This window comes from Sinocyclocheilus anshuiensis, unplaced genomic scaffold (assembly GCF_001515605.1).
Source record: "Sinocyclocheilus anshuiensis isolate Anshui unplaced genomic scaffold, SAMN03320099.WGS_v1.1 scaffold524, whole genome shotgun sequence".
NCBI lineage: Eukaryota > Metazoa > Chordata > Actinopteri > Cypriniformes > Cyprinidae > Sinocyclocheilus > Sinocyclocheilus anshuiensis.
In genome coordinates, this window is record NW_015555703.1 from 3,488,472 (window position 1) to 3,501,103 (window position 12,632).

A 12,632-nucleotide genomic window follows, 5' to 3' on the forward strand; every position below is an offset into this window, starting at 1 on the left:
GTATATGTGTGTGTGTGTGTGTGTGTGTGTGTGTATATATATATATGTGTGTGTGTGTGTGTGTTTGTTTGTGTGTGTACTATGTATACCACAGCATGTATGTTTTCATTAATTACATTGATTAAATACACATGATGATGGGGAATTTGAATTGGAAAGACAGGTAATTGGAAATGAATCGCAGTTCATTATCGAGTTCAACACAGTCAGAACAGTGGAGTTTCATTAGTTAAACACAAGTCTGGGGGGAAAGGAAAGAAAAACAATTAAAGTTCACGTAATATGCCTGTTTATTGATTGCAATCCAGAATTTTGAAAGTTTTTTGAACAAAAAAAACTAAGCAAACATTACAAATTACATTATAAATATAATATCATAGCCACAAATTAAGAAATAGTTCCCATGTTCGCCAACCACGTTTAAAGGGAGCCTGGCACATGACACAAAATAATATATTTATTGTGGCCACGAATTACAAACTCGTTCTCTCAAGCTAACAAATTAAGACAGTGCTGGGGATTACATGCACTCATAATTAGAGTACATTACATTTTATAATGCTCGTAATCGGATTACTTTTATGGATTACATGATTACACATTATTCACACAATGGCAGTAAATTATTCATAATTTATTGATTCTTTTTTTCTTTTAAAGAATGTCAGCTATTGGTTACATTGATATGCAGGTAAACCAATTACATTTCTATTTTTAGTGTTCAAGTGTTTAAAACAAGTCATCTAAAATGTAGTCAGAATACATTATGTTACAAACTCGTCATGTAATCTGTGATCAGTAACAGACTATAATTTGTAAGTAATCTACTCAGCTCTGCTCTTTAATGTCTTTACTGTACAAGCCAGTATGGATGTTCTCGTGCAGAGGTAATCATATTGATCTACTTGGCTCTCACGTCTTCTGAGGAGCCTTTATTTCTTCAGCTCTCAATCACTGCATTATATGTTTGGAGCATTTCAATCTCATTTTACTGAGACATGTTACTGGAGATATAGAGCCACCACTGATATTTAGATCATTTTATGACAGTATCTGCTCTACTGTTAGAAAGATCTCATTGATTTACATTACAAGCAGCAGAATCTCATATTTTTAAGAAATAGGAATATTTTAAAAACAAATTAGAATCCGCGAGGAAACACTCTCCAACAACTTTTAAGGCTCTCGGTAGATTATAATGTGGTTTTGGAGTCTCTTTGCACTGAATCATGTGATCACTCACACAGTCCCTTATTTCTTTTATTCATCATATATATTTTACAGCATTTAGTCATCTTGGTTAATGTTGCTTTATATACTGATGTAGTCCGTGTTTCATGTGTAATGTCAGATTTGCTTTTAAGGTGCACACAATTATTTAAAATATAATATAAAAAATGTATTAGTCCGTTATAAATGACCTAATCTTTATTGTCTTTCACAGGAAATGTTTTCTAAATACAGTGAACATTAGACGGGAAAAAAATCTCTAGTTTTTAATAGCGAGAGGAAAATACAGAACGAGGATTGTTTTCATATTAAACATCACAACAGACATTCATATCACTCAGTTTATGAAAATTATTGGGTTACATTAGATTTAAAGTAAGAGAACTCGGAAGTATTTACATATAATCAGTGAACCAAACATATGTTTATTTGTTTTTTTAGATATACAAAATTGTTGCCTAATGACATTACATTTTGTTGAATAAATTATTTAGAGAGAGCTGTTGATGAGATTGTTGAATGGCCATTTTCTGTTGTTTGAGATACAAAATAGGTGGTTATGTAGGATATTTCTTGAAAGAAATTTTGAAAATGAGAATTGTGATTAAAAAAGTAGGTGTAATTAATAATGGCTACTCCTTGGTTACTGTCAGTCTTGGTAAATTTAGTTATATAGCCTATATATATATATATATAATCTGCTCATGATTCCACAAATAGTACAATAGCAAATGTGTTGACTAAAAAAAGAGCCTCGATAATAAAACATACAGGAAAAATCGGAGAGCTATACAGAAGCGTTTTGTGAATAAAAACTTCCCTGAAGCAATCACACTGCTTCATAAAGTTTGCATTACACCACTGGATTTGAAACTCTTTGATCGGACTAAAACTACAGGTTCTGTTCTCATTAAATCCGTTTTTATTTTATTTTTGGCAATTTCATAATATACAATTAGAACAATATACACTAGTACATTACTGAGCTTAAGCAATAATATAATAATCATAAACAACATTACTGACATGTTATTCATCATTAATAACTAGCACATGTCTAAAGAAGACTGCATGCTTACTGTAACACAGGCGCACAATAACAAAACTGGAATGTGCTTCTCACCTGGTTAGTCAAGCCACTAGCGTAAGAGCATTTCTATATCAGCAGAAAGCACTGTTTAATTCTCAATTCATCACTATCACTTAGTTTGACAAAATGGTATAACATGGAAATAACAACAATTAGGTAAATAGACATCAGTATCACTGATAATTAATTTGGTACTATTGCTCCTCCCAAACATTTAAGTACAAACATTCCTATAGACCCAAATTTAAGATTTATGTACTTGAATTGCATATAAAATGTTCATCCATTTGGATTACTAACATAAACTAAATGTGATGCATATTTGTCAGTCATGCATAACTGAAACAGGCACTGATAACAGATTTCTGTAATAATATTAATAAAATGAGTTTGTATTCAATACACAATAACCAGGTTTATATATTTATCATCAATAAATCCAATTTTCACTCTCATTCATTTGAACTAACTGAATATTGCTTGTTCCAACACTAGCTATATTTTAACTCTTCATACTTTTTAACTGAATACATGTAATAGTTTTCAGAATGAACAGCTGTATGCTGATTCTAAGCAATTTGAATATATGCATTTTAATTTTATTTATTTAGTTAGTTAGTTAGCCAGTTTCATTTATGCATGACTGGGCAAATATGCATCACATTAAAGGAATAGTTCACCCAAAAATGAACATTTGCTGAAAATGTGTTCACCCTCAGGTCATCCCAGATCAGGATGAGTTTGTTTCTTCATCAGGTTTGGAGAAATGTAGCACTGCATCGGTGTCTCAGCAATGGATGCTCTGCAGTGAATGGGTGCCGTCAGAATAAGAGTCCAAACAAAGCTTTATTATGGATTATGGACTCAATGTATTTTAGTTAAAAACGTCTTAATGCTGGATGTGTTTCAGCTTTTGTCTTCTCCAGATGTTAACTGATGGACTGGAGTGCTGTGGATTACTTGTGGATTATTGTGATGTTTTTATCAGCTGTTTGGACTGACACCAAAAACATCATAATTTAGAAGTAATAGGCTATGATTGGCTAACAGTTGTGTTTGTTTGACAGTCTACATCCTTCACAGATGGATGCTGCTGTGATTTAGGTTAAAAACGCATAAATATTCAGTACATATCAAGCGATCTGTAATAACAGACAAAGCAATAGTGAGCACGTAATAAAAACAGTTCCTCGCAAAGACTGTTTGAGCGGATTTTTAGTGCGCGTGCTTCAGGTGTAGGCGCTCAGAAAAAGCACATGTCAGAACAGCACGCGAATGAAATGTTTAACCAGTGAGACTTTAAAGCACATGCAAATCGTGTACTTTTGTGATTGCGAATAAGTGCAGTGTACAGTATATTGAGACGGAGGCGCCAGAACTGCAGCTGATAGAATGAGATACTACCATATTTAACTTGGGTAAAGTTGGTTTTATATTTGCACATTCACACATTACCGCGTTCAATAACTTTCTAATTATATGTGCAATAAAGTTATTTTTTGCAAATTCTAATCAGCGACATGATTGTCAACCTACTACATTTTTTCCACAATCGATCAAAATGGCCAAGTATAGTTTTAATGGCATACTTACTTGCGAATGTCCAACGTAGAGCCGAAAACAACATTGTGTGCAAACGGACAACAACTTTGTAGCCAACTACAGAGGTCCCAGCAACTATCACTCACATTATGTCTTCTAATGCTATAGATTTTCCTTTAGCAACAATAAAAATAGCATTATAATTATGTTTTTTGAAAAGATGTTTGGGAAACGAAAAATAATGAACATGTACGTGAACTGTAATTTGGTAACAATCCAGTGGAAAGTGGAAAATCACCTGGAATCTCCTGAACATAGTTAATTGCTTCATTTTAAAACTGTTTTTATTTATATCTTTGCTTCAAAATGAAAAAGACCTGTGTTGGTTTGTTATGGTTTTAACAATGACATATGCTTTATCCCAATAGGTTTTGAAAGCATGGGCCGACTACTCCAAAGACAGTTGGAACATCTTGTCTGGAGCCTACAGAACATACTACAGCCCATGTCTTGCTGTTTTATTCACCTGTTTTTCTGGTTTTAGTGTGATAAAGACTTAACAGTGTAACAGTGTTCTCCAGCTGTTGAATGAAAAGAATGGCTAAACTGTCTTTTATGTTTTCCTATTGTATGACATGTTCGTTTAACATTAAACTCTCACAATATCACAATTCAAGTGCATCGAATGATGTTTACAGTCCTGCATAAATGTCACTGTCCATGGTGCTGAATACATCAGATTATTGACAAGTACTCGGAAAGCATGACAGCAAACAGGATGTTGATTTTGGGTGAATAGAGGACAGTGAGGATGCCTCTTTAACCAACCATGTCTCATCACCTGCCACTTGTTCCTTCACCACTTGCATGGCCTGCTGAAAATAAGCAGAGAATAGTGATCTGCCAATGATGGTCGTTGCACATCTTCTGCCTTCACTTTCACACGTTTCCCAGTCTTTAGATTGGGTAGTTTCTTCCAGTGTATATTCTTTGGATCTTGAAATTACACTCTCCAAAATATACAGACTTTCTTTGACAAGGTTTGTGATTTGTGGGGTTGTGAGCAGGGCACATAATGGATGGAACGCAATTCTTGTTTCAGTCACGTTGCTGGCATTTTGGAGTCTTGCGAAAGCATTCGTGGAAAAGTCTCTCGGTACTTTGTCATTGGTTTGCCTGTCTGACAGCTTTCAAAATGTGCGCAGAGCAAATGTGCAAGACAGAGCATATTATCTCACTCATAGGTTTCTTTTAAGAAATTAAGATCCTTGGATTCTTCCCATGGCTCTTATCTGGCCTGTGGTAACTTGCCAATGTTATGCATACTTTGTTTGAGGAGAGGGGCGATGTGTAAGTTAGTTCTGGGAAAGACGGGCACAGCCAGTGTATGGGACTGGACTTGAACAACCCAGATCAGTTACAGTTTTTCACAATCGATTTGGCACATTTCTCCAAACTCAGGTTACTGTTCTGAGAACATCTTACACAGTGATCTGAACACTTTATAATTGTCCCAAACAGATTGTTGTTTTCATTCATGTCATGCAAATTACAAATCATGCAAATCATTTTCTCAAAACACTGTGAACAAAACTCTCAAATGTTTTCGTAAGTTAATACAACTAACCAGTACTTTAAAACATCTGAAGAAGAAAACAAACAATTGTAGCTCCTTTTATTGGTTTTATACAAATCACAAACATTGATTTGTCCATACACAACAAACAACACTCTGTAATCTGTCATATCATCAAATGCACAGCCACAAACTAATAACTGCTCGCTTAATAACAGACAACAAAGGAAATGCAGTTTTTCTAATTGTTTACACATTTATCTCAATTGCTTAAAAAGGGAAAAATATACAGAGAACAAGAAAAAATATGTAAGGGGGCGGGGGTAGATGAGTAGAGTGCAGGTCATTGGTGTAAAGAGCATGAGGAGAAACTGTAAGACATGGACAGAGAAGAAGTGGACAGCACAGTGGAAGGAGAGATAGAAGGTACAGACCAATTTCAAATGAAAGCAGTTACCCTAATTGACCAAGTAAGAAATCACGGCCTCTCCTTTAGAGAAGCTGTGGAACAGATCTAAAGAGTTTGTCAATGCACTTCTATATTTCTATATAAATATCGTACTGTAGAGATGTTGAGACAGGAGCTTGTCAAGCATGGATTCAACCTTCTCGCATTTTTTCCCGCTATGATGTAAACACAGCAAGAATGTAGTGTGGATAAAATGCAGTGCAGATGAAATTCTCTTCCAGATGTAAATGAAAGGCAAGATCAATATTTCAGCAGAATTAATGTACAAATGCAAACACATACACACACATACGCAGCTGTATAGTTTACATATACACAATACATACAAAACAAAACTCCCTGTTGAAGAACTTTGCAATAAATGTATTTTCATTAGTGTATTTGTGCATCTACAGCTTAATATGTTTCAATACAGAACAAACCTGTAGATCTGATGTTAATATTTACTTATAATAAACACTTTACTAGAAAGCACTGTATGAATGCGATAGTAGCGAAGATCGCCTTTGCTGGAAAACACCTGCCAACTTATGGGGTGTTTTGACTTGAGTACACTGTTACAACTGTTACAAGTCTGACAAAGCAAATGAATAAATATTCCATTGTAACAGAGAAGATAAATACGATAAACACTCCTGACACACCACTACAGTTAGAATTGATCACTTAAAAATGTTCATTAGAAAATTACAAAATACACAGACATTCATTATTGTTTGAAACGTTTTTAAAGTATTTGTTTCAACTATTAAAATTGTATTTAAGAGTTTGTCCAAATAAACCTCGTCTATGATGTCATGCTCTCTGATGACTTGATCAAGGAAAATGATGAAGATGAAAATGATCCTTCAGACATGTTTATTCAGAAACATTAATTTCTCAACTGTTTTAGGGCTAAGGCGATTTCTTTTTTTTGACACAACTTCTCCTGCCTTTGAAAACACCCTTTCGCAAGGCACAGATGAAGCCGGGGTACATAAATACTTGACAGCAAGCCTATACAGATGAGGATATATAAGCTTCTGTCTCTCCCAGTACTGAAGGGGGTCCTCTAATCGCCCAATATTTGGTTCGGCAAGGTACCGCTGGACTTCCACAGTAGCGTCTGCTGTAACGCTGTGCCTTCTTCTCGACTCCATCACACTGTCATCCAGATGACGCCACAGTTTGTTACCTGAGAAGTATACAAAGACCTTGTTAGTGAGTGTAGTAATTAATCCAAAATGACCTCAAAACCAAAAACCAAATTACCTGGGGTTACAAGTTCAGCCCCGTGTGATGCTGATGGTTGAGCTGCAGAGCTAACTATGGCAGCACACTCCGATGTAAGCCTTTTTATGGCCTCGTTGGCTTTTGTAGGACTAAAAAATCCCATCGCTTTGAACCTAGGGTCCAGCATTGTTGCAAGCGACATGATGCTCATAGACTGCAATGTGTTGAGCTTCTCCCTTAACTGTCTTTTCAGATGCTCTCCCATTTGTCTTGCCACTGGAGATGCCATATTCGTCATCTCTTCCTGCAGATTTTCATCTAGCATTTTAAGCAGTGGCAATACCTTAGACCCAGAAACCTTCTTTTCTTCTGACAGCTCCACAGTGGCATCATTAAAGCCAGAGAGCAGTGAAAGGCATGCAGTCACAGAGGTGAGCTCATCAGAGCTCAGTGGGGGTATCTCAGTGGCCAGACTGGCTAAAGCTGCCCGCACTGGCTCTTTGAGCTCCACCAGACGGTGCAGCATTTGAAAGGTGCTGTTCCAGCGGGTCTCCACCTCCTGAAGGAGCTTCAGCGTAGGCCTTCCCATCTGCTGTTGCAGCAGTGCAAGCTTTTCCTTTAAAAAAAAAGAGTAGCAATTAATTTTTAGAAAACGGAGAGTTCCGGTCCTTGATTCTGATTGGCTGAGCCGCGTTCGAAGCTGTTGTAAATTACTCTACAAACATACACCTTTGTTTACGTTTGTCTGTTGCTCGGCAACCACTTTGTTGGAACCACAACTGTTTTAAAGCAATAAGCCCCGTGAAGCTGTGGTTTACAGTGAATTTATAACAGCTACTCCACTTCGCGTCGTGCCTAACAATGCCCCTTAGCTGTTATAAATTCACTAAACCACAGCTTCACGGGGCTTATTGCTTTAAATTGTCACAGCAGTAGTAACGCAAGCAGAAATTGTAACAGACTCAAAGAACACACCTTAGCAGTGACGCTGCTTCTGAAGTATCCCACGAGCTTCCTCGCCTTGGCCCGAATATCAGCGAGCACAGGGGTCTGGTCAAGAGCCTTTTTAACTATCAGGTTAAGAGTGTGTGCAATGCAGACCGTGTGACGGAGCCTCAGTTCCCTGCCACAGGCGATCATATTAGCAGCACCATCTGTAACCAGGCATGTTACATTGTTGGTTATCCCCCATTCCTCCATGAGGGAGGCTTTCAAGTGAGCTACATTTTCAGCAGTGTGTGCCTGGGGAAATTTGAGCACTCCTAACAGAACTGAATTGAGACAGGTGTTGCTGTCCACAAAGTGGCAAGCTACTGCCAGGTAGGCACCCATGTTGATGGACGTCCACAGGTCAGACGTCAGGCTCACTGCAGTCACCTTCTTCACGTCAGCTTTGGCCTTCTCCTTGGACTCGGCATATTTCGCCTCCACCATGGCCTTTACAGCCTAAAGGAAAGAAGAAGCAGTGCTTAATTGCCAAATGCAATATTGTAATACTCTTTTGCTTAATGCATGGACCTATACACACCTGCCTTGTGGGAAGAACATAGCTTGGGTCTAGTTTCTGAACAAAGTCCCTAAATCCCACATCCTCCACAATACTAAATGGCTGTGTGTCTTTCACAATCATTGTGACCAGGGCCTCATCCAGCTCTTGTTTTCTGGTAGCTAGAAAAAAAAGAGAAGCTGTGTAAATAAAGTATTTTTTACTTGATTTACAAAAATCAGGATGGAAAAGTGTATAATATTTGTAATGACACACCTTGGCTGGGCCCACATCCATTTCTCTCCTTGTTCTCATGCAATGCACGGTAATGCCTTATCATAGACGAAGTGTTATTATTGTACCCCAATTCCTTAGAGCACAACATACACTTCACCTTTGAATAAAAGATAGTAAGAAATTATGAAAAAAAAAAAATTTTCTTACAAATACAATGCATTGGTAATAATGTATGTATATATGTACTGTATGTATGTATGCCTACCTTGTTAGAAGAAATCTGATCAAAGTATTCCCATACAGGAGAAGTCTTTCTCTTTTTTGCTGGCTCCAAAGAAACAACAAGCAACAATATCAAATAAGCTACACTATCACATAACCAAAGCTCCCCTCTATCACAACCACACATCCCATGGGTTTATATAGCTGTCCAAAAGTCGCGGCAAGATTCGAACCGATTCCTGAACCAGTCCATATTTATGATAAAGCAGATCGTGGAGACATTTTAATCGATCAAAAATCGTCATATCGCACACCCCTAGTTAATTATTAAATGAACTGAAAGATGATAATTAAAGTTATTTATTCATTGTAAGTTTTCACTAAACATTTGCACAGTGTTTTATATATATATATATATATATATATACTGTATATATAGGGTGCAACGGGGTTTTTGTGCCATCTAGTGGTTTAGATGAAAATAATATCAAAGGCGCCTTTTACTCCGTTGTACCCTATATATATATATATATACACACACATAGACATGTGCCGGTATTCGGTGATGCGGTATATCACGGTAATGAATATGCACGATATTGTTATCGTGGGCACTTCTAAATACCCTGAATAATTATATATTACAAATTATTCAGAATTTTGAATGCATTTTAAGAATACTTTTCCCATCAACTGGTCAAAATGCACAACACCGCTGTATGCTGCGTGAAAGACGCGTGCGCACTCTGATGTAAACTAAACCTGTTATACTGTATTATGACAGCACTTTTTTAAACTAAATTTCAATATCGTGATAATACCGCATACCGTGATAAAAGCATTAATAATTAATCACAACATGAAAATTTAATACCGGCATATCCCTATACACACACACACACACACACACACACACACACACACACATTAGCTGACTTAACAGACCAAAAACAGACCACATTTATTTATTAGTTTTTATTTCACGAGTCTGTCTTTAAAAGCAGCTTTGAAAAGAGAAAAATCAGAAGTTTCTCTTAGGAACATGGGACCTACATGAATAATGTCTGTAACTCATAACCAGAGGATAAAAGCAATCCCAGCACAGACTGAAGTAATTCTACAGAAGTCATTAATGAGGAATCAAACCTGTTTGTAGCTCAGCATCCTTTATTTTGCATTCTTCTGGATCACTCACGTCTTCACTCTCCTCTTTAAAAAACTCCATCTTTTCAGTATTGCTTCATGAAGAATGTGCTGTTACACCAGCAGCTAGACTGCTTGCTTGAACCCAACTGGCCTCTTTAATGCCTGGATTTACTTATTTCTTCACTCTCTTCTTTAATTAACTCCATGTTTATAATATTGTGTTATGCAGATCTCTGCCGTTTCGCTCGGAGTTGTTCCTACTGGTTTGCTCACTGATGAGAATAATTACCTGAAATAAATAAATGCCGAATAAATATTTCTGTTACTCATGTGTGGATGCGCTTTACTAGTCATTTATGCATAACAGCAGTACACTCATTCTACTTTTATTTCACCACTGCTGCTTTTAAAGTTTTAAAGCGCATTATTATAGAGTAATTACATTTGTAGTGCATTTGTAAACACTTAAAATCCATCTGAGCGCTCTAACACCTTAAATACTGACGGGCTCAAAACAACAAACATCGCAGGCGCATTATTATGACGCCACAACAACACATCAAAATAAAAGTCTTTTCAGACGATTACGGGATGATGATAATAATAATAATAATAACAATTTCAATTAACAAATTATTCATTTCAATACCACAAAACGCTATTTTTAATTATACTTAAACAGTGTAAATATCTATTCTGAGTGGAGTCTCGCTTGGTAGTGTATTTTCACGTCGTTGGACGACTTGTGTATTTTAATATTCATTTCACCAAATAAAATAAAATTATCCCGTGATGTATATTTCATTATCAATATATAATGTGGAAACAGCGTTTGAACAAGACTTTTATTTTGAGTTGCGCTGACGTCATAATGCTGCGCCAGTGTGTGCTGGGATTCGGCTGAGAGGTTTGTGAAATTTAACCCGTCAGTATTTAAGGTGTTTAAATAGATTTTTTACACAGAGTATTGCAGATTAAGGTGGAGTGTTGGATGTAATGTTTTATGTGAATGGTGCAACATAAATGACGTGTAAAGCGGATCTACACCAGTTGCAGAAAGACTTACTTTGTGTTTATCTTTTAAAATTAATTATTTCTCCCCCAGTTCATTATTCTCATCATCCTAAACATGACAAAGTGTGCAAACAAGTAGAAAAACTTCAGGTGGAACAACTGAGATCTGCATGAGATTTCACATAATATTATAAACATGGAGTTTATTAAAGAAGAGAGTGAAGAAATAAGAATTCAGATGAAGATACTAAGAAAATAGGTTGGTTTCCATTCTCATTACACAGTTTTGTTTTATAAAGAAATGTATAATATTTTTGAAAATGTTTACAGTCATATAAACTGACATTAGATGAGTCATATGAGTGGCCTAATTAAAGTTGCTTGATTAGCTCAGTTTTGTGATGATGTATAACCAACTCAGGATGGGATATATCTTGCTTGATCTCCTCCATAGTTTGTTAAAGGGGTCCTATTATGCTCTTTTAGAAAGTCTTGATTTTGTTTTGGGGGTGTACTAGAACATGCTACTGACCACAACCCCCCCTGGATCTGACAGATGGACACTCTGGGGGCATCATGAACGTTTTAACGTTAAATGCATCAATCTGGTGCACATTAAAAGCAAAATTAAGAGTCTATTGTTACTCCAGTTTCTTCAGCTAAAAACCTGATTCTACAAACATCCAGGTTCATTTCTCTTATCAAACACAAAGCACAACATTTTTCTCCATATGATGGACTTCAATGGGATCCAACGGGCTGAAGGTCCAAATTGCAGTTTCGGTGCAGCTTCAAAGGGCTCTACACGATCCCAGCCGAGGAATAAGGCTCTTATCTAGCGAAACTATCGGTCATTTTCTTAAAAAAATACAAATGTATATACTTTTTAACTACAAATGCTGGCCTTGCACTAGCTGGACTTCACGCATGACGTAACTCAAATGTGCTTGTGTGACGTGAGAACAAACTTAGTTAATGTAAAATTGAGTTTAAAAAATGCAAAAGTTCTAAATTATTTTCACCCTGGTTGTGAATCAACAATCGTCTAAATGAGCGTTATGTAGCTACAGCAGCTATCTAGATGCGATGCCATTGACATCAGAATTACATAATTAGCTTTGCGTTATTTAATGGCTGTTGCTTTGTGGCATTAAAATGATTCCCAGTTTTCTGTGTCTTGAACTGATTTTTGAACATTTATTATGTTAATTATAGACCTGATGCCGCCGAAAGATGAAAGCCAAGAAGCGAATGAAGTGGAGGAGAAACACCATGATTTCACAAGTGGAGAAAAATCCTGTAGTTGCACAGAGACAGAAAATAATTGCTCAGAAAAGAATATATAATAGTAGTTTCATAGAATGCATATTGCATAGTAATCGTTTAATTTATGACTAATTTTCTCATG

General features: G+C 36.4%; 1 protein-coding gene across 5 annotated transcripts; it reads right to left on the reverse strand.

Moving 5' to 3' along the window:
- Positions 1 to 5,519: 5,519 nt before the first annotated feature.
- Positions 5,520 to 10,732, reverse strand: LOC107671765 (zinc finger BED domain-containing protein 4-like). Of its 5 annotated transcripts, XM_016464722.1 has the most exons (8): positions 10,653 to 10,732; positions 10,211 to 10,499; positions 9,108 to 9,166; positions 8,882 to 8,999; positions 8,648 to 8,787; positions 8,095 to 8,565; positions 7,159 to 7,735; positions 5,520 to 7,081 (listed from the first exon to the last, which is right to left on the reverse strand). In XM_016464722.1, exons 2-8 carry the CDS (start codon positions 10,287 to 10,289, stop codon positions 6,756 to 6,758), a joined length of 1,770 nt encoding a protein of 589 aa, XP_016320208.1. In that variant the 5' UTR covers positions 10,290 to 10,499; positions 10,653 to 10,732; the 3' UTR covers positions 5,520 to 6,755. The 5 variants fall into 5 exon arrangements, with proteins under 5 accessions (XP_016320208.1, XP_016320207.1, XP_016320209.1 ...); XM_016464721.1 differs by lacking the exon at positions 10,653 to 10,732 and having other exon boundaries at positions 10,211 to 10,524; XM_016464723.1 differs by lacking the exon at positions 10,653 to 10,732 and having other exon boundaries at positions 9,108 to 9,170; positions 10,211 to 10,300.
- Between the last annotated feature and the right edge of the window lie 1,900 nt (positions 10,733 to 12,632).